Source organism: Cervus canadensis, chromosome 20 (genome assembly GCF_019320065.1).
Source record: "Cervus canadensis isolate Bull #8, Minnesota chromosome 20, ASM1932006v1, whole genome shotgun sequence".
Taxonomy (NCBI): domain Eukaryota; kingdom Metazoa; phylum Chordata; class Mammalia; order Artiodactyla; family Cervidae; genus Cervus; species Cervus canadensis.
Window position 1 is genome coordinate 56,618,025 of NC_057405.1, and position 22,603 is coordinate 56,640,627.

General features: G+C 41.1%; 2 protein-coding genes, 1 long non-coding RNA gene, 1 other non-coding gene and 1 pseudogene across 5 annotated transcripts in view; 2 read left to right on the forward strand and 3 right to left on the reverse strand.

The window, feature by feature from the left end:
• Positions 1–1,219, reverse strand: part of OSTM1 (osteoclastogenesis associated transmembrane protein 1) — a 42,343-nt gene extending 41,124 nt beyond the window's left edge. The window contains exon 1 of the mRNA XM_043439454.1: positions 719–1,219. Coding sequence (XP_043295389.1) covers positions 719–1,123 — 405 coding nt within the window. The 5' untranslated portion in view covers positions 1,124–1,219. The remainder of the gene's footprint in view (positions 1–718) is intronic.
• A 104-nt stretch (positions 1,220–1,323) lies between these two features.
• NR2E1 (nuclear receptor subfamily 2 group E member 1) overlaps positions 1,324–22,603 on the forward strand; it is a 118,093-nt gene continuing 96,813 nt past the window's right edge. For both annotated transcript variants that reach the window (XM_043439640.1, XM_043439641.1), the window contains exon 1: positions 1,324–1,595. The gene's annotated coding sequence lies outside the window, so the exon portion shown is untranslated. The remainder of the gene's footprint in view (positions 1,596–22,603) is intronic.
• LOC122422880 lies at positions 6,151–6,805 on the forward strand (annotated as a pseudogene).
• LOC122422883 overlaps positions 11,147–22,603 on the reverse strand; it is a 35,081-nt gene continuing 23,624 nt past the window's right edge. The window contains exon 3 of the long non-coding RNA XR_006263998.1: positions 11,147–11,466. This is a non-coding gene — a long non-coding RNA (uncharacterized LOC122422883). The remainder of the gene's footprint in view (positions 11,467–22,603) is intronic.
• Positions 13,902–13,983, reverse strand: TRNAL-CAA. Its single transcript has one exon. It is a non-coding gene; the product is annotated as a tRNA-Leu (tRNA).

Genomic DNA, 22,603 nt, shown 5'->3' on the forward strand with positions numbered 1-22,603 from the left:
ATCGAACACAGGTCTCTCGCATTGCGGGAAGACGCTTTACCCTCTGAGCCATCAGGGAAGCCCTGAGAGTACACCCTTAATAAGGGGAGAAGAACTGGTCTCCTGGCCAAACGCCTCCAGACTGTATTAATGACTAAAATGAACTGTCATGCATTATCTCTTTTTATTCTTTTAACAGTCACATCTGGCAGCGGTTTTTCTCCATTTTACAGAGGAGGAACCTAAGACTCCAAGATAATTAATCTGAGGTCAAACTTCTAGAAAGTGGTGAATCTGAAACAGTCTGGCTACAAAGTTCAAGTTCCTCATCACCACCACACCGTAGTTTCTCCACTTCACCTGGGGTTTCAGGAGAGTCCTTCGTGGGAACTGCAAGTGGAGAACGGAAGAAGCTGTGGCAGAGTTGGGGCAAAGAGGTGAAAAAAAGGAAGAAAAGGTAGGGTTGGGGTGCAGAAGCCCCAAGAAAACTAGTCATACCTATCTGCAAATATGTAACGAAAGAGGCCCAAGAGCAGCCATGGAGGCAAAAATCCAAACCCCAAGCCCTATACCACCATTTTCTGATGCCCCTAACTCCACTGTCCCAATCCAACCTCGTTTTCTCACAGATGGGGAAACTGAGGAGCTCCTCCCCGCCCCCATCCGAATTTACTATCATTACATCTCCTCTCTTCCCAACAATCCACGCCAGAGGTCCCGGGTGTGCTCTTCTACCCACCCCCACGGCTCGGCTGATGTTGTCCATCTTGTTGGCGACCTGTTGGAAGAGTGGGTAGCAGGTCTGACAGACGCGCACCGGCCGGGCGCCACGCACTAGACACCCGGTCAGCTCTGCACTGCTGTTGCCGAAGTCCAGCAGCAGCTCCCGGCACTCGGGATCCAGATCCGGCAAATCTGGGGGTAGTGACAGTGGCCCCATCCTTCCGCCCTGCAGCAGGGCCAGGGACAAGTCTTCCACCTCCAGCAACTGCTCCTCCGACAGGAGGTCGCGGAGGACTCTGTGGGGGCTGCTACCCACGGAGAAGGTGCCCAGAGCCAGCCCCGACCACAGTAGCACCACCACCAGCAGCCGCAGCAGCAGCAACGATGACCTTCGCCGCTCGATGGTCCGGTTCGGGTCCATCGCAGGGTTCCACAACCCCCAAGGCGCAGACCTCCGCCTGTTCACTTCCAGTCGGGGCTGCTGGCAGCAGCCGCTTCCGGCTTCTTCAGGCGCAGGCCGCTAGCAGGGTCACGAGGTGCGCACGTCACGGCCCCGCCCCCGGCGCGCGGCTCCCCGCCCCATTGGCCGCCGAGAGCCGCTCGCGCCGCGGCTCGCGCGCGTGCGGGAGCGCGCACACACGGGCGGCGTCGCGCTCCCAGCCGGTGACAAGCGCCTGACTGAGGGTCGCGCAAGACCCGGGCCGCGTCCGGCTGTGGAACACCAAGCCGAGGCTCGCCCGCGCTGTGAATACAGGCGTCGGCCGCTTTGAACAGTTAAATCTTAGGAGTCTTGCCCTCAGTTGCCCACCGCCTTGGGAGTTTGCTGAGTTCTACAAGTCTGAGGAGTTATGTACCACAAAAAGACGGACGGCCTCCGCCGTGGGAATTAACGAGTGAGTTGCTGAGGGAGCCTGCTGGCAGGTGCCTTTGCAGATTTCTTTTTATTTGGTGTCTCTTAGCATAATTTTTCCCCTCAAAATATTTGGAAAGAGTAATAACGTCTCTTGGTTGTTTTTGATTGCGGAGCCTAGTGGCTTACAAGCTTGTTCTTGTTTTTAACTCTAAACTGTGTCAGCGCTGTCCGATAGACTTCCCGAGGTGATGGAAAGATTCTACATCTGCGCTAATACGGTAGCTACTAGCCTGCTTGTGACTGTTGAGCACTCGTAATGTAGCGACCGCGACCTGGGAACTGAATTTTTAACCATACTGAATTTGAATGTGAATAGCCTTGTCTGGTGAGCGGTGCCATGTTGGACAGCGCCCGTCTACGTTTTCTCACCGTGTAGCCTGGTACTGGGGTGGCTACTGTTCGTGTTTCCTGGCGACTGAAGGGGGTCCCTGGGGTGCAGCACAAAACTGTATCCAGTGCAAAAAGCTGGAAAATCCTGACCAAACCGCTCAAGTTCCTCTCCAGTTTCTGGCAAGCCCGAGGCAATCTTTGGGGACACTCTGAAAAGTGTCATGATACCACTACTGGGCTGTGTAAAGAATTTAGCTAATGACCTGGGAAACGGTTTTCTGACAAGTATCTAACAAATGTGGTAGAAAAATTATTTCCTGGGTGTTTTGTGTCATCCCACTTTTGTTTTTGCCTTGTGAATTGCAGAGCTGCTTCATTTTATGGTGCTAATTTCTGTTTCTGAGAGTTGTTAAACTTTTTAGCCAATCTGATTATTGTTCTGTGTTCCTAATGGGAAAGGGTCTATAATTTTTTTAAATGCCCCTTTAATTTATCCTTTAACTATGAAAAACAATATTGCAGGTAATCACATCTATACAAGGTTGGTATACGTTTAAGATAAATTTCTAGCAGTAGACTTGCTGGGCCAGAGAGTATGTGCATTTACAATGTTGTTGATTACGCTATATTTCCTTCCATGGAGGTTTAATAATTTACTCACAATGGTTCCTAAAGAGCTCTTGAGTGGTCATTCTAATATATAGAAAGACCTAAAAGTTAAATGATGACCTTTGAGAAAATTAAGACAGCTTATTTTCCTGGGGTGGCTAATATCCAGGCTTCCTTAGGGCTGAAGGGGTTCCTGGGAATGCAGCACAAACCTGCATTCAATGCAAACACCTGGAGAATCCTGGACAAACCATTCAATTTCAAACTTCCATTCCTGGAACAATACCATCCTCAAGCCATTAGATTAAGTAGAGTAAAGTACACATCTATGGTTTGTGGGGTGGGGATGTCAGAAATCCAGAGAGGGATACTGGAGCACAGGTAAGAAGAGGAAGACATGGTGAGGGTGGGGGAATCTTGATGCAGGGCATTGGATCCTGAGTTGGGTAAGAAAGGTTTCCATGTAAGGGAAGGTACAGCAGTGACCAGGAGTTTGCTTACCTTCAGAAGGATCGATCAAATAGGTAAATATATTAGGAATAACGGGAGTCTGGTTTCTTATTGTCCAAGAAGGGAGTTACAAATAGGAAAAGGGAGAAAACAAATAGGAAGGGAGAATGAACTCTGTAATGTTGGAATGGGTCAGTAGCTTAGTCATGTCTGACTCTTTGCGATCCCATGAACTATAACCCACCAAGTTCCACTGCCCATGGGATTCTCCAAGCAAGAATACTGGAATGGGTTGCCATTTCCTTCTCCAGTGTTGGAATAGAATTAGCAATATCAGTGGCTGCAATTCATAGAGATATAGAAATAGATTGTGGCTTCTAAATGTCATTCTCTACTAAAAGGAATCAAGAATTCTTACAGAAATAGCTGATTCTGCCATTGGGGCAGGAAAAGCATAAGTTTAGCATGGATCATCTTTTTGTACTAGAAAGTAAGGAAGTGCTGGAAGAATGATGGGAACCTGTCAAGAATACACAGAGGACTTTCCTGGTGGTTCAGTAGCTAAGAATCTGACTTGCAATACAGGAGACGTGAGTTCCATCTGTGGTCAGGGAACTAAGATCCCACATGCCATAGGGCAACCAAGCCTGCATGCTACAACTAGAGAGAGTCCATGTACGAAAGCAAAGACCCCACGTTCCACAACTAAGACCCAACGCAGCCAAATAAAGAAATATATTTTTAAAAAAGAACACATGGGAACCAGCTTAACTAGGCTTCCCACTGGCCATATCTGGGACAATTTGAGGATCAAAATAATGATGGTTAATGCGTCGTAAACCATTGAATAAAGCAGGAAACCATGAGCCTATAGTGATATATTTAAATAAATGAATAAGGTGAATGTTTCATGGGGATTAAAATATTTATATATTTTCAAAATCACCTGCTAAAAAACACATATTGATTATAAATGGGAAAATATGAGTAACTTTACAGTGGAGAAGTCTGTCAGATTCCACATTGATCAAATGATCAACATGAACATCATCATAATGGAACAAATAGAAACTGTAATGCCACCTGATAGAATGCAGTTCGCAGAACATAGCACCAGTTCTATTATACTCCTACCAAAGATGCATAAACTTATTCTAATCATGAGAAAATATCATATGAATCAAGTTAAGGTCCATTCTGCAAAATATCTAGCCTGTAATCTATAGTGTTATGAGTCAAGAAAAGATTGAGGAATTGCACCTGACATAAAAGACATTATCTGGACAACTAGTGAAATTTGAATGTGATCTGAAAAGTAGATGGTGGTAGTGTACAATGTTAATTTCCTGATTTTGATAGCTGTATTGTGATTATGCAAGAAAATGTTTGTATTTGTATAAAATACACAGAAAAGCACTCAGGGGTGATAGGACATCAAGTCAGCAACTTACTTTTTTTTTTTGAGGTTATAGCTGATTTAAAATACTGTGTTAGTTTCAAGTATACAGCAAAGTGATTCAGTCATATATTTATATTTTCAGATTATTTTCCATTATAGGTTATTATAAGATATTAAATATTGTTCCTGTGTTATACAGTAAGTCCTTGTTGCTTATCTATTTTATATACAGTAGTGTGTATCTGTTAATTCCATACTTCTAATTTATTCCTCTCCCCCCTCCCTTTCCCCATTGGTAACCATAAGTTTGTTTTCTATGCCTGTGAGTCTGTTTATGCTTTGTATATACATTCATTTGTATTATTTTTTAGATTCCACATATAAGTGATACCATATAATATTTGTCTTTCTCTCTCTGACTTACTTCACTTAGTATGATGTTGTCTAGGCCTATCCATATTGCTGCAAATGGCAATATTTCATTCTTTTATGGCTAAGTAGAATTCCACTGTATACATCTTCTTTAGCCATTCATCTGTCAATGGACACTTAGGTTGCTTCCATGTCTTTGGCTATTGTAAGTAGTCACTATTGTAAATAGTACTGCTATGAACATTAGGATGCATGTACCTTTTCAAATTAGAGTTTTTCATCTTTTCCAGATATATACCCAGGAGTGAGCTTGCTGGTTCATATAGTAGCTCTGTTTTTAGTTTTTATAAGGAACTTCTAGACTGTTTTTCATAATGGCTGTACCAGTTTAAATTCCCACCAACAGTGTAGGAGGGTTCTCTTTTCTCTACACCCTTTCCAGCATTTGTCATTTGTAGATTTTTTTATGATAGCCATTCTGACTGGTGTGAGGTGATATCTCATTGTCATTTTGATTCAGCAACTTACTTTCAGTTGGTTCTGGAAAGAAATGATTTGTACTGTGCTTCCAACTTTTTTGTAGGCTTGAAATTGTTTCAGAATCTAAAAGTACATTGTAAAAAAATTAGGGTACAGCAATGCAATAGAATTCTGTGCATTTGAAACCTTAGGTACCTAATGTGGAATAATTGCCAATATAAATGGAAAAAATGTCAGAAAAAAGAATTTTTAATGCTCATGTGTTCATATACAGAGACTGTCTCCAGAAGAATACACAAAATGTGGTCACTTTGATAGAACAGGAATTGAATTGAACATTATGGGAAGAGGGCTAGAACAGGCTATTCATCATAAAGTTTATTACTTTCAAATTTTTGTTCCATGTAAATATTCTTACTCAAAAAATTAATAAAAATGAAAAGATAGTTTCTTAATTTGTCAGGTATCAGTGGGTTCAGGACATTTGTGAATTCTACCATGTGTGTATATCTTTCTGAGTAGAATGTTACAACTTTCATCATAGTTTTTTTTAAAATAGGGGTCTGTGATCCAAAAGATTAATAACCATAGATTTGAAATAGACCCAAGGGACTTACCTCGTGGTCCAGTGGTCAAAAATCTACTTTCCAATGCAGGGGATGTGGGTTCAACCCCTGGTGGAGGAACTAAGATCTCACATGCCACAGGGTAAGTAAGCCCATGTGCCACAACTACTGAGCCCAAGTGCCACAACTAGAGAGAAGCTCACATGCCACAACAAAGAGCCAGTGCACCACAACTAAGACCCAGCACAGCCAAAAATAAATATTTTTTAGAAAACAAATTCATACTCACGCTGTGGCCCCCGCCTCAAGTGCACAACTCTCCGACCCACCTGAACCCCTTTGGAATGGCCAACAGGGGACCTGCCTACTGCCTGAGCCAGGAGGTGCAGCAGAAGACTGAGAAACAATACGATGTAGACCTGGAGCAAATCCTGATCCAGTGGATCACCACCCAGTGCGCAAGCATGTGGGCTGGCCCCAGCATCGGCGCGAGAACTTCCAGAACTGGCTCAAGGATGGCACGGTGCTGTGTGAGCTCATTAATAGGCTGTACCCTGAGGGGCAGGCCCCAGTGAAGAAGATCCAGGCCTCCACCATGGCCTTCAAGCAGGTGGAGCAGATCTCCCAGTTCCTGCAAGTAGCCGAGCACTACGGCATCAACACCACTGACATCTTCCAAGCTGTGGACCTCTGGGAAGGAAAGAACGTGGCCTGTGTGCAGCAGACACTGATGAATCTGGGCAGGCTGGCTGTAGCCCAGGACAATGGGCTCTTCTCTGGGGATCCTAACTGGTTTCCCAAGAAATCCAGGGAGAACCCTTGGTACTTCTCGGACAACCAACTGCAGGAGGGCAAGAATGTTATTGGCTTACAGATGGGGACCATCCACGGGGGTTCTCAGGCAGGCATGACCGGCTATGCGATGCCATGCCAGATCCTTTGATCTGCTCTGCAGCCCTGCCCCTGCCCTCCGTGAATGGTTAATATATGTTTGTTTTGTTTGTTTGTTTGTTTTTTAGCATTGACATTTCCTGAGAGCCCCTGGGAGCTCTTGCGCTCCCTTCTGCCAGGGTGGGGGCCTGGCTTGTCTCCTCCAGGGGTGCCCGATGGCCTCCCCCTTGTGCTTACTAATACATTCCCTTCTCCAAACCCACAAAACTGGACCAACTGGCCTCTTTTCCTCTGGGACCAAAATTGGGGGGCCTCACCCCCTCTCCGCACCATACCTCTTCTCTTTCCTCTGGCCTCTTCACTCTGAGCCCTGTGCCCTAATCCATTCCTTAGCTGGGAATCAAGGATGCTGTCTGATGGCCTTCTCCCCCAACATGTATGCCTTGCCCACAACTGTGGCTGCAGGGAATTAATTTATAGGGAGGGGCCTATGGCAGCCACCACCCCAGCCCCAGCTGGAGTGCACTCACCACACTTCGGAGGCAGCCTGCCCTGGCAGAGGCCCTCAAGCTTCTCATTTTCCATTCCTTTCTGTGGTTAACAGGTTGGGGTGAGGGGGCCTGGGAGGGAAGGCTGCTCACCATGGGCTGAAGACTCTGAGTTTGCTGATTTAAATAAAGAATCTCTGTCTTTTAAAAAAATAAATGCAAATGAGATTCCTTCCTACAAGTTTAAGAATTACATTAATTTTGCTTTTTATCTCACATGTCTTAGAATATGTGACACAGACAATAAAGCAAAACAAAAAATGTTTATTGTGGTAGGCGCTAGAATAAACAAAGATCACTAGAACACTACTGTGCTCTCAAAAAATAGAACATAAAACCAAATTGTGTATAGTAAAGTTAAATATTAAAGGAGGTAATGTGGAGATGTTTTAGGAGCATTAAATACTCAACTAACTGTGCCTAGGGATCTGGAGAAGAGTCAGAAACCTTTCAAAGAGGAGGCAGTTTTTGAGTGGGGCTTTTTAGAATGAGTAGGAATTCACCCAGTGGCAGCTCTAGAATGTCTCTGTTGGATGAGTGAGTGGCAGCCATCTAGACAGAAGGAAAAATTGGACAACTTGTCTTAAAGTTGTAGTTGCATGGCAAGCACACTATTTTTACTTAGAACTCATGTTTATTAGGGTTACTGATGAAGATTATGAGGATAGTGCTAAAAGCAATCTGCCTACTTGCTAAAAAGCTCAAGTTTTATCCTTGTAGGCAATGGGGAACCTTTAAAAGATTTAATCAGGACAATCATATAGGCATTTTATGAAAAGAACACTCATAGCAGTGGATTTTTTTTTTTTTTTTGCAGTACCAAGACTAAAGCATAATTAAAGTAACTACAGTAAAGACCTAAAGGAGGTTGAGGTGGAAGTGGAAAAGAAGAGGGGTTAGATTAAATAGATATGATAGAGAAGAACAAGAATTGATGGTTATGTAGATAGATATGGCATGTGAAACAGTGATGACTCTAAGGTTACAAATTTAGTTAATTGGGCAAATGGTGGTACCATGGACAGGATGGAATAGAAATACTGGAGGAATGGAATACATTTGGACTGGAATAGAAACAATGAAATCAGCTTGAATTGCCAGCTCAGGATACTTCTGATAGAGATACTCAGTGTGTGTGCCTGCTTAGCCACTTAGTTGTGTCTGACTCTTTGTAACCCTTTGGACTGTGGCCTGTCAGGCTCCTCAGTCCATGGGATTTTCAGGCAAGAATACTGGACTGGGTTGCCGTTTCCTTCTCTAGGAAATCCTCCTGACCCAGATATTGAACCTTTATCTCCTGTGTCTCCTGCATTGCAGGTGGATTCTTTACCCACTGAGCCTTTGGGGAAGCCCTTAGAGATAGCCAGGGAGCATTTTAAATTACAGATCTGGTGTGTAGTACAGTGGCCAGGGTTAGAGATTTAGAATTGGGAATCATTGTGGTAGTTGAGTCCCTGGAAATAAAATAAGTCAGTCAGAGACTGAAACACTGATTAATTAATGATTGTTGAAGAAGATTATTTTCATAGATTATATACATAGTAGCCCTTGAATATCAGAATAATGTCAAGAAAAGTTCTTGGTTCTGAGTGTAAACTTAAAAGACTGAAGCAATGCAATGCCCTAAATATAGGTCCTTTGCATCTTTCACCTATATTAGTGCAATGGCAAAGGACAGAGATCAAATAAAAAAGGCAAGAAACCCAGAGAAGAAGAGAAATTGACCTTCGCACCATTCCAGATTCCTCTAGTAAGTTAAAAATGTGAATCAAAACTATCTATGAGACATTTCAAAAAATTGTTTTCATGGAAATTTTTTAAGAAAATTTACCCGAAATTTGGAAGTAAAGCAAAATAGTCAGTACTCTGGGGCATTGTTCAACAGGCCCAAGCAAGGATTACTTAATTTTTAAGTCTAGGAGAATGAACCTGTCTTTGTCTCTTTAATTAAAGCTCAGACACTGTTAAGTTACACATTAATGTGTAGATTTCTCTCTGCTAGAAAAGATAATCCCAAAGATTATGATCTGATTACCCTGAGGGACGTTAGCACTTTGTGCATCTAACCTGGCAACCTAATTCTAATATTCTTTCTTTTTATTATTGCCTTTATTCATTTTAAGAAACATTAATGAGCTAATAAAGGTTTGATACGTTATTCTATATTTTCATGAGAGTGATGTTTTTCTGTTTTTGAAAATTGTATTTTGATAGTTCTTTCCTTCAAAACATGTGGAATGGGGGGAGGTGGGGGGTTGGGGAACTAAAGATATAAACCAAGAAGGTATTCAAATAACCAGTCTCCCTGCTAACACTCTTTCTTCCCTATGGTCTCCTCTCACTATAACAGGCAAAGTGATCCTTTCAAAGCTTATGTTGGGTTATGTCATCCTTTATACTTTGATCCCACCAGTGGCTACACATCTCACTCAGAGTTAAAGGCAAAGTCTTTACTGTGTCCCAGAAAAATCTACATGATCTGCCACTCCCAATAGCATGCTCTTTCCCCAACTGTCTTTATTCTTCTCCATAGCACTTAATACTATACAAAATCCTATATATTTATTTCCTATCTCCTTTCATTGGACTTTTTAAAATTGGAGAATAATTACTTTACAAAATTGGGTTGGTTTCTGCTGTTCAGTCCAGTTCAGTCGCTCAGTCATGTCGAACTCTTTGCAGCCCCATGAATCGTAGCACACCAGGCCTCCCTGTCCATCACCAACTCCTGGAGTTTACTCAAACCCATGTCCATCGAGCCAGTGATGCCATCCAGCCATCTCATCCTCTGTCGTCCCTTCTCCTCCTGCCCCCAATCCCTCCCAGTATCAGGGTCTTTTCCAATGATTCAACTCTTTGCATGATGTGGCCAAAGTATTGGAGTTTCAGCTTCAGCATCAGTCCTTCCAATGAACACCCAGGACTGATCTCCTTTAGGATGGACTGGTTGGATCTCCTTGAAGTCCAAGGGACTCTCAAGAGTCTTCTCCAACACCACAGTTCAAAAGCATCAATTTTTTCAGCACTCAGCTTTCTTCACAGTCCAACTCTCACATCCATACATGACCACTGGAAAAACCATAGCCTTGACTAGATGGACCTTTGTTGGCAAAGTAATGTCTCTGCTTTTTAATATGTTATCTAAGTTGGTCATAACTTTCCTTCCCTGGAGTAAGTGTCTTTTAATTTCATGGCTGCAGTCACCATCTGCAGTAATTTTGGAGCCCAAAAAAATAAAGTCTGCCACTGTTTCCACTGTCTCCCCATCTATTTCCCATGAAGTGATGGGACCAGATTACAACTGCAACACTACAACAATGCAAATCAGCCATGTGCTGAGCTGTCGCACAGCTGTACCTATGAGCTATAGCCTGCAAAGCTCCTCTGTCCATGGGATTATCCAGGCAAGAATACTGGAGTGAGTTGCCATGCCCTCCTTCAGGGGATCTTCCTGACCCAGAACTTGAACCTGCATCTCCTGCGTCTCCTGCACTGCAGGTAGATTCTTTACCCACTGAGCCACCTGGGAAGCCATAAATATGTATGCATGTATGTGTGTGTGTGTGTGTGTGTGTATTTCCTCCCTCTTGAGCCTCCCTCCCACCCCCCATCCCACCCCACTAAGTCATCATAGAGTGTTGGGGTCCTTTAATGGACTGGAACCTGGTGGTCTGGAGTCGACGATAAGGAAGTGAAAGAGAAAGAAGCTAATATTCCTTGAGTTATGCAGAGAACCAATAAAGCCCTAGGACAGGGCTTGTACAGCTCACGGAGGCACAGGGCACCCTCTTGAAGAGGTCTTGAAAGCCCGGGCAGGAGAGTGAGCTTGGCAGGTTTCCACGCTCCAGAGAATTAGCCAGAGGGAAAGAGAGAGAGAGAAAGAAAGACACGGGGACCCAAGTCTCTGGTGGAGCAAGGGTGCTTTAATGATCTTTCTGTGAGTATATACAGGCTGTTGTACAAGGAATTTCTTTCGACAGTGATAAAGATCAGAAAACCAGATGTACAGAAACCATTATCAAGGGAACAAGGAATTAACAATGGTCATAAAGTCAGAAGACAATCCATATCTCAAGAAAGAGGGTCGTGACTAAGCAGTTTTGTCATAAGGAGAATGTTTACTGAAGAAAATCCATGCATGTGTCTCATCCTATGACTTCAGTCCTGGAAGCAGCATGCCGTTCTACTCGTTCGTGTTACCAGGAGCTGATAAGGAACAGAGGATTTATGAGAGACAGAAAACATTACACAGGAATCCTCCTGTTAAATGTTCTCTGACAATAGGGCACTTGGGTGGGCTCCCTGATCCACTGAATTTTTGTTGTTCCACTGCTCTATCTCTAGTACTTAGAAGAATGCTTGACAATTAATAGATGTTCAATAAATATTTATTGAAAGATGATTTTGTTTGGAGAGGGTGGAGTATCAGAAGCTCAAGGCTTAAAAAGAAGGTTAAATAATTGCTTTAGATAGTGAGAATGTGAACATATTAAGTAAGTGTGACAAAATTACCAGGCAATATTGGATGCCAATTTGATATTGTGTGGACACAATTTTGAGGTCTGACCAGTTGGCCTAATTATATGTTCTCTTCAGCAATGGTCAGCTGTTCAGGTGAAAGCATAGAGCAGCATAAAGGTTGAGTTTATGCTGGAACATTGCTTAAGCCAGTATGATGAAAGGAGAGAACATACCACATTATACATCCCCTTACCTGACCCAGTTTCCCATGGCTTCTCACCTTCCCAGATCATTCCACTGAGTTATTTGGAAGTTGCAGTCTATTGTCCATAATCTCCCTTTCCCTTGATATTTTCTCTTCCTCTTTGCCCTAAAAAATCCTGGCTATCCTTTGATGACTTCATTTCCACTATGTTTCATGACCTCAAAGGTTTCATGATGCTTCTACAAGAGTAGCCCTAGGCTGAGGGTAAGTGGAGGTCAGGCAGCATTCCAATCTCCAAGCAGAGCAATTTACTTTGATCTACTTTATACATCTGAGTTCCACATAACATTTTAAAAAAATCTTCTCTGGGGGGGGAAAAAATAGTTTGGAAACTACCATTTTATTACATTTTTTGCAGTGGCCTACTGTCCGCTATGTGTCTCCATCCTTCCTCTTTCTAAATTTATACTTAACCTGTTTCACCACCATGTATTGGTAGATGAAGGAAGATAAGTTAGCTTTTTAGTTCATACATCCCTGGACACAGAAGAGCCACATTTACACCTGCTTTAGAGACTACCATGTTATCACCCAAAGAAATGAGTCTAGACTCAAGCAAAGAGTCTAGACTTTGAGCTTTATACAGTGACAAGATGGGCCTCTTTAGTTGTTTCCCTTGTGGGGGTAATGAGTGTTTTTTGCCTGCAAGGAGAGTCAACCAATTATTTACGTGAGCTGTGGTAGTCATTAATATCATTCACTAAATATTTTCAGTTTTTCCCCTGTGCACATAAAATTGAACTTTGCTATGCCCTTGAAGTTTGCCCTGACTTGAAGTTAGGTTAGCTATTTGACTTAATTTAGCCAGCAAAGTGACAGCAAGAATAACAAGTGGAAGCTTTAGAGATGAGTATATGATTCACCAGGGGCCCCACCCACCTGCCATCACAATGACTAACACTTTCCTAAATGATGGAAAATTCTGTTAGTCTAAGTAAGAAAGCATAGAACAGAAGCCCTAGCTGACTGACTTGTGATGGACATGCAACTTAAACAAGAAATAAACCTTTGTTTTTATAAGCTACTAAGATTTAAGGATTGTTTGTAATCCCAGCGAAACCTGGTCACTTTAATACATATTTATTTGCTGATTTCCTCCCTGCTCTTTTTCTTTGGTTCTGTCTCTTTGGATGTCCTTTTGTTTGGATGTTAGACCTTATCATGGAAATTGCTCAACTTCCTTCAATATCCATTTTCTTCTTCCTTTTAATAACTGTCTCCTGAGTTTTGACCACAGAGGCAGAACTACATTCCCCCAGCCTGTCTCATAACTAGATGTGAACAAAAGCGATACTTGAACATTACGAGTTATATTTTTAATTTGTGACTTTCATTGACCTCCTTCCTGCTAGTTAGAGAATGTTAACAACTGAAACAGCAGCCCTGGATACAGGGATGGATATGGATGCAACATGTTTAGTATGACAGAGCCAGCTGGTCATAAAGCAGAGGCATCTACCTACCCTAGGTTACAGAGAAATAAATTTAGCCACTAAATTTTGGAGTCTCTCTGTTATAGCAACTTAAGCTGCTTCCTAATATAATCCCCTTAGGCTTTTACTTAAATTTTCTTATCTTCTGTGTCCTCTCCTATTTTTAAATTTCTGTGTCTTTTTACCCTATTTCCAGAGATTTCATTAAGTTTGTTCTCCAGTGCTTCTACTAAGTTTTTAATTTATGCTACTACATTTTTAATTTCCAGTAGTTCTTTTTTTGTAGATGCTATATGCTCTTTTTAAAGTTTTCTTCTTTCTCGTAGCCTGTTGCCTCTAAGCTGCTAGTTTCTTCATTTTTCATTGGATTTCTGGTGAACTCTGGCTCTCTCTGCTTATATGTAAGAGAAAGGCACTACAAAGCTAAATGAAAGTTCATGGATAGGGCTATGTAACTGTGGCTATCACTATATGAACAGAGATGCTGTAAGCAGGATTTGAACCTGCATGGGGAGACCCCACTGGATTTTGAGTCTAATGTCTTAACCACTCAGTCATCACAGCTCCAGTGGTTTTCAACTCAGGGCAGTTTATCCTCCTCTACTGGGGAAATTGGCAATGTCTAGAGACATTTTTGGTTGTCACAACAGTAGTAGAAATGCTGCTGGTATCTAGTGTGTAGAGACCAGGAATGCTACTACACATAATGTGCAAATGGTCACCCAAAACAAAGAACCAAAAACATAAATATTTTAGATCTTTTCTCTTGGGCAGATCATACTATTCAAAAAGACTCTGCCAATATGCTATCTGGCTGCCAGCATTCTGAGATCCCAACAGTGGAAAAAGACTGTCAGTCTTTACATTCTGTTAGTAAACCTTTATTTAATTACCCTATTTTTAGCAAAATGCTCCTTCCCTCAAATATGCTTGTGCTTCTTGTGCCTCCCTCTGTTTCACTTTTTCCAGAGATCAGAACTTTAGGGGTATTCTGCTGAAATCAGGGCAAGACAGAGTTGTAGGGAGGGTGGAAAGAAGAGAAGAGAAAGGCAAGGGAGAAAAGGAAAGGTATTCCAACTGAATGCAGAGTTCCAGAGAACAGCAGGAAGACAAGCCTTTCTTAAATGAACAATTCAAAGAAATAGAGGAAAACAATATAACGGGAAAGACTAGAGATCTCTTTAAGAAAACTGGAGATATCAAGGGAACATTTCATGCAAGGAGGCACACAATAAAGGCTCATAAGTAAGGACCTAACAGAAGCAGAAGAGATTAAGAAGAGGTGGCAAGAATATACAGAACTATACAAAAAGGGTTGTAATGACTGGGATAGTCACAATGGTGTGGTCACTCAGCTAGAGCCAGACAACTGGAGTGTGAGGTCAAGTGGGCCTTAGGAAGCATTACTATAAACAAAGCTAGTAGAGGTAATGGAATTCCAGCTGAGCTATTTAAAATTCTAAAAGATGATGCCATTAAAGTGCTGCACTCAGTATGTCAGCAAATTTGGAAAACTCAGCTGTGGCCACAGGACTGGAAAAGGTCAGTTTTCATTTCATTCCCAAAAAGGCAGTGTCAAAGAATGTTCAGATTACTGTACATTTGCACTCATTTCACATGCTAGCAGGGTTATGCTCAAAATCCTTCAAGCTAAGCTTTAGCAGTATGTGAATCGAACACTTCCAGACATTCAAGCTGGATTTCAAAGAGGCAGAGGAACCAAAGATCAAATTGCCAACCTATTTTGGATCATGGAGAAAGCAAGGGAGTTCCAGAAAAACATTTGTTTCTGCTTCATTGTCAATGCTAAAACCTTTGACTGTGTGGATAAAAACAAACTGTGGAAAATTCTTGAAGAGATGGAAATACCAGACCACCTTACCTGTCTCCTGAGAAACTTATGTGCAGGTCAAGAAGAAACAGTTAAAACCGGATATGGAACAATAGATTGGTTCAAAATTGGGAAAGGAGTACATCAAGGCTGTATATTGTCTTTCTGCTTATTTAACTTCTATGCAGGGTACATCCTGTGAAATGCTAGGCTGGATGAATCCCAATCTGGAATCAAGACTGCCAGGAGAAATATCAACAACCTCAGATATGCAAATGGTACCACTCTAATGGTGGAAAGTGAAGAGGAACTAAAGAGCCTCTTGATGAAGGTGAAAGAGTAGAGTGAAAAAGCTGGCTTGAAACTCAAAGGTCAAAAAACTAAGTTCATGGCATCTGGTCCCATCACTTCATAGAAAATAGATGTGGGAAAAGTGGAAACAGTGACAGATTTTATTTTCCTGGGCTCCAAGATCACTGTGGACCAGTGACTGCAGCCATGAAATTTTTAAAAAAGACTCACTCCTTGGAAGGAAAACCATAACAAATCTAGACAGCGTATTAAAAAGCAGAGACATCGCTTTGCCGACAAAGGTTCAAATAGCCAAAGCTGTAGTTTTTCCAGTAGTCATGTACAGAAGTGAGTGTCAGAATAACAAAGACTGAGCACCGAAGAATTGATGCTTTCAAATTCTGTATTGGAGAAGACTCTTGAGAGTCCCTTGGATAGCAGGAAGATCAAACCAGTCAATCCTAAAGGAAATCAACCCTGAATATTCATTGGAAAGATTGATGCTGAAGTGAAGCTCCAATCCTTTGGCCACCTGATGCAAAGAGCTGACTCACTGGAAAAAACCTTGATCCTAGGAAAGATGTAAGGCAAAAAGAGAAGGGGGCAGCAGAGGATGAGATAATTAGATAGCATCACTGACTCAGTGGACATGAATTTGAGCAAACTTTGGGAGATAGTGAAGGACAGAGGAGCCTGGTGTACTACATATAGTCCATGGGGTCACAAAGTGTTAGACACAACTTAGCAAGTGAACAACAACAGCATTGTAAACAAACTTAGGTAATCATCTTCTTTTTAGCTCCTCCACCTACATTTTTAGAGGTACCTGAGGTCCCCCATTTCCTGGGTTGTTTGAGAGTTCTAAAATGTAATTTTCTTGCTTTTTCTCCCCTACTGCAGGCTTAGGATTCAGTTTTCCTGGTTCTGCTATCGGTTATCATTAGTCCATCTGCTTTCCAGCTTCCGATATTCTTACTCTGTTTTCTTCCCTCCCGTTCTCTATGTCTTTATGTGTCTTTAAAAAAGGGAGGGTGGGGGGACGTCCCTGAGGCTCAGTGGTCAACAGTCTGCCTGCAAATGCAAAAGGCACAGGTAGATCCCTGGCTGGGAAGACCCCACTTGCTCTGGGGCAGCTAAACCCATGCACTGGCGACTTCCCGCAAAGTGTTTGCTTTTTGTCCATGACGCTCCATGCTCTGCTAGCCTAGAGTTTTAGTTCTAAAAGGTGGAATGTTTCCACCCAGTGACACAACAGGCAACAACACAATGATCCCACTGAACTGGAAGTTAAGACTGCCGCCTGGCCAAATCTCATGCATCTTAATCAGTAAGCACAGAAGAAAATTTCTGTGTTGACTGGGGTGATTGATCCTGACTACCAGGGGAAAATTGGACTACTGCTTCACGTGAAGGTAAGGAAGAGTATGTCTGAAATACAGGAGGCCCCTTAGTATCACCATACCCTGTTATTAAGGCCAGTGGAAAACTACAACAACCCAATCCATTCAGGACTACTAATAAACCCCAGACCCTTCAGGAATAAAGATTTGGGTCACTCCACCAGGTAAAGAACCATAATCAGCTGCAGTGCTTGCTGAAGACAAAAGGAATACAGAATTGGCAGTGGAAGTAGGCAGTTATAAATACCAGCTATGATCAAAAAGCTAGTTATAGAAATAGGGATGTAATTGTCATGAGTATTCTTCCTTATTTTGTTATGAGTATGTGTTTATGAATTTTGAATATCTTTGTTTTCTTCCCTTTCTTATTCCTTTATCATATAAAATATTTGGTTTTATATCATAATATTTAAGTATTGTTAATTTTACATCATACAGTTTAAGTTATGTGATATCAAAGAACAGAGTAAAACCATTCCAGGATATTACCTCCTCTTCTGCAGATGTGGTTAGTATGTTTCTGTACATGTACAGGATAGTTGTATCATCGTAGGTAGAATTATGACATTATTGTCTTTATTTAGAAGATTAAACTTGTCTTAAGGAGAGGCACATGGGTGCCAAGTTTACAAGGGGTGGATTTGTGATGGTTAATTTTATATGTCAGCTTAACTGGGACATTGGGTGTTCAGCATTTAGTCAAATTATTCAGGGTGGTCTGTGAGGATGTTTTGGGGTAAGCCAACATTTGAATGAGTACCCTGAGTAAAGCAGATTGCTCTGCCTAGTGTGGGTAACCTTATCCAATCAAGCAGAGACCTAAATAGAATAAAAAAGTTGAGTAAGAGGGAACTCCTCCTACCTGACTGCTTTGAGCTGACATCGACTTTTTTCCCTGTTTTTGGACTTGAACTGAAACATTAGCATTTTTTGGGTCTTGAGTCTGCCAGCTTTTAGACTGGAACTTCTACCATTGGCTCTCTTGGTTCTTAGCCCTTCAGACTCAGACTGTACCTATACATCAGTTCTAGATCTCCAGCTTGCCCACTGCAGATCTTAGAAACTCTCAGCCTCCAAAATCATGTGAGGCAATTCCTCATAATAAATACCCCTCCCTCTCCATGTATATCTGTATCTACATATCTATATTGTATCTCCTATTGGTTCATTTCTCTGGAGAATCCTAACTAGATACCTTAATTATAAATAGAAAGGTGATTGTACCATTTAAAAAAAATCTTATTAATTATTCAATTCTTATTAATAACCATACACTATAGGTTTTATGTATCTCTTAACAGTTTCAAAGTATGTTTTATTATTTATTGTTTACTATCCATTAAGTTTCCTGGGATAAGTAGATTGCTAGAGAAATCAGTAAGATATATTTCTATACAATATGCCTTTTTAAATATGAAAATTTAAATATTCTTTGTAAGTTAAGTCATATTCACCATGTACGTGACAATAGAAGCAGGAGGAAGCAAAGGTTACAAACAGGGTAAAATTATGAATATGTGTGTCTCAGAGAAGTGGATGTTGTTCAGTTTACATATGGCCTCATTTGGAGCTAGTACCACTTGTTATTATCCCTTACTTGAAGACCTGGCCAATGTTAAGTGGTTTGCTTTCCCTCTTTTGTAAACTATCTTATTTTCCTTCCAGTTTTAATTCCGCCCAATTGCTCTATTGAAGTAAAGTCATTTAATCTCCCCTGTTCTGATTGATATTTTAATTATTCAGTTATTTCCAGCTGCGTCCACCTCAACTTTGTTTGAAGAACAGAGACCTATGCTTTCTGTATTTGAATAATAAAACTAGGGACTGGGTCATTTTTTTTCCTCCCAAAAATTAGAGAAAGAAATTACCCACCAAGAAAAACTGTCCCATTTTTTCTGAGCACCATGAAGGAGATAGTTGCCTATCTGTTACCTTTTGTTAGTCTGCTAACATTTTAAAGAGTATAACAATTATTTAAAACAGTTACTTGGTTTTACAGCAAATCAATCAATCAATCAATCTTGGACTTGTCACATGTGAACTAAGATCTCATTTTGACTCTCCTGGATACCTAGATTGTATTCCTAGGTCTTCAAAGACAGAGATTCTCTGCGCATTTGAGAATAACTACTGGCTGATATGACAGAGGCAATAATGTGACTGTGGGACTTGCCAGTAGGCTTCCATCAAAACAGCCTGTCTGTTGGATCTCTTGATTTCAACAAACAAAAACCAACTCAATCAACTTAAGCAAAAAGTAGAAAATATAAGGATGAAACCAAGGCCATGTCTCAGGATGGGACTGAAACTGTGCACCAGACACTCTCTTTGTTCTACTTTATGTCTCTTTACCCCAGTGTTCATGGTAGAAAAAATGGCTGAACAAACTCCAGTTTTTATATCTCATGATTTAAAGATTTCAACCTAGACAAAGACCAGATCTTCTACTCCCAATTTCAAGTTTTCTAAGGATGAATCTGTTCAGCCCAAACTTACAGCCAGGACAAAAATTGGGGGTCATAATTCTTACCCATGGCTGCCTGGAGGCTATCCTGTAACCATGTAGATGAGAGCAACTTCCCTAAAAGTCTGCAGAGAAGGGAGGCTGGATGACAGACTTAACAGGTATCTACTGCAAGGCCCTCCTCATGGAAAACTGATCTTAAACAGTAGCCTGCTGGAGTCCATGCTGTGGAAAAGGAAGTGGATAGAATTAAGATAGATTAGGTAAAAGGAATTTTGAGGCAATTGGGCATTTGGGGATCACTTTAATATTTATCATAAGTATGTTTTAAAAAATATATAGCTCACTATTTGAACAATTCTTATACAAAGAGATTTAATTAACTGTAGCAAATTTGATCCTGGATTTTGAGCCATCTTCAAATTCAAATGTATGTTAATTATCCAGGTCAGCTTTGCAGAGGTTCAACTCAGTTGTCATAGAGCCTGAAATGACCATAATGTACAAGCAGTGACTCAACTGTTTTTATCCTGTAAACCAGTGGGTTTCAGTCTAAGCTCCCTGGATATCTAGGAGTCCATAAGGGAAGAATTGAAGGTCCATAAGCTTTTTGCAGTATTTCATACAGTTGAAAGGAAATCATATACTTACCTGACTTAAATTTCTGGGACTTCCCTGATGGTCCAGTGGTAAAGAATCCATTTTCCAATGCAGGGGACGTGAGTTTGATCGCTGGCAAGGGAACGAACATTCTACATGCCAGGGGCAACTAAGCCCATGCACCACAACTACTGAGTCCGAATGCCACAACTACAGAAGCCTGCACACCACAACGAAGACCCAGGGGGGTAGAAAAAAAAATTGAATCTCTCGGTTTTATAATGGAATTGTATCAAGTCAGGGCAGCAAGTCTGTTTTTCATTGCTGATCTTAAGCTCTGGTTTAATGCACAGATACCGAAATCCACATTGATATATACACCTACAGTGATTGGTTAAATAAATTCTGGGTCCACTTCCCATGGACTATCAGGGAAGTCCCAGAAATTTGAGTCAGGTAAGTATATGATTTCCTTTCAACTTTATGAAATCCTGCAAAAAGCTTGTGAATCTTCAATTCTTCTCTTATGGACTCCTAGATGTCCAGGGATCTCAGGCTGGAACCCACCGGTTTATAGGATAAAAACAATCGAGTCCCTGCTTGTCCATTATGGTCATTTCAGGCACTATGATAATTGGAGAGATGTGATTTTAATACATGTTTGTATGGCTGCTATTATTCTGTTTATACAGGCTTCCTTAGTAGCTCAGACAGTAAAACATCTGCCTGCAGTGCAGGAGACCCAGGTTCGATCCCTGGTTCGGGAAGACCCCCTGGAGAAGGAAATGGCAACCCACTCCAGGATTCTTACCTGGAGAATTTCACGGACAGAGGAGCCTGGTGGGCTGCAGTTCGTGGGGTCACAAAGAGTCAGACACAACTGAGTGACTAACACACACACACACACACACACATTCTGTTTATAGAGGGCTTCCCTGGTGGCTCAGTGGTAAAGCATTCGCCTGCCAAAGCAGGAGTCTTGGGTTCAATCCTTGAGTTGGGAAAATCCCCTGGAGAAGAAAATGGCAGCCCTCTCTAGTATTCTTGCCTGCAAATCCCATGGACAGAGGAGCCTGGCAGGCTACATTCCAAGAGGTTGCAAAAGAGTTGGACACGACTGAGTGACTAAACAACAACATTCTATTTATATTCTAAAGACTGTTGAAAGAGAAATTTAAAGCTCAAGATTACTAAAGTCATCTTTCCTGGAGATCTATAAACATGAAATAATTAGCCAGCTCTCTAAAATAATGATCTCTTGGAAATCGTTTTACTTTCCTCTTAAAATATATTAAAATATCATCTACCCCATTATTATAAAATATATTGACTAGGTGAGTATAATGCCTTCATGACAGAGACCTGTGGGTAATAAGTTGTTTCCAGAAATTATGTGCCTTTACAAAATGGAGTTTAGGTCATCCTGTGAATGACAAGACCTTGATGTTTAGGATTTTCAGCAAGTCCTCATCTCCATAATGATAGTAAGCACTTGGTTATTTCTCTGCTTTATCCATGATTAGGCTCTCTGGATCCATATGTAAGGACAAAATGGACAAGAAGAATCTAAGATATTAACTCTCTATTTATAGTCCAAGTTGTCAGAAACCCTTTAAGCCCTAGGCAGTTGTACATGTAATTGCCTAAAATCTACTTTGGAACAAAGCTATTCCTCTTCCTAAAGCCAAGACATGTCAGTAGGTCATTTTCAGCAGCCTTGAATTCATTTCTCTCACCTCACCAAGGTTCAAACTTCTACACTAAGTTGCTGTTCCACTTTACCCTTCAGAATAGTAATTAATCTTAATTCAGATGAGAAAACCCATAATTGCAACGTCATCTTTAAATATACCCTCTACTTCAGTCTTAGAAATGATACATCTAAGTTTGAAAAGAAGTTGATGGGATTAGAAGCAGTATTGAAGACATAAATTCTAACAGGAAACAGTTTTTTTTTAAAGCATTGTTTTAAATATAAACCTACGAAAAATAAATATAACGCTACATATTTATTGAAAATTGATTCATATGTGATGGACAAATCACTTCCCAAATGTGCTTCTTTGTAAAGCTATGAAAAGCAAGGAGAAGTAGGTAGGACATGCATTATTGAATGTAAGGTCTGCTCACCCGTAAATGCTTGTACAGGATATTCTTTTTAAAACAAATGTAGTGAAAATTCCCCTTTTCTTCCTTGAAGCATCTGTGAGTCTTTCTTTAGATAAAATGAGCTTTTTTGGTGAGCACATGACAAGGAAGAGGTTCAGTGTAACAAGCAATCATGTTATTTTAAAAATCTCCATCTCAAATTAAGTTTACATATGGCAGCTTTTTAGAGAGGCTGGGTTGCAACATGTGAGCAATTTAAAAGTGTAACATTTCATTTACAGGTTCAGAGTAGCTTTCAATTCCATACTAGTGTGCTTCTAATTAAATCTTAATTGTACCATTCATTATGAATTGAAAGAAACACTGATATACTGGATTTTCTACAAGAGGAACACAAGATGGCCCTCATAAAATGGCTGGCTAATCCAAAGAAAAGGAGTAAAATGTAGAAATAATCCTTAAAATTAAAACCTAACATTTGAAGTTGCA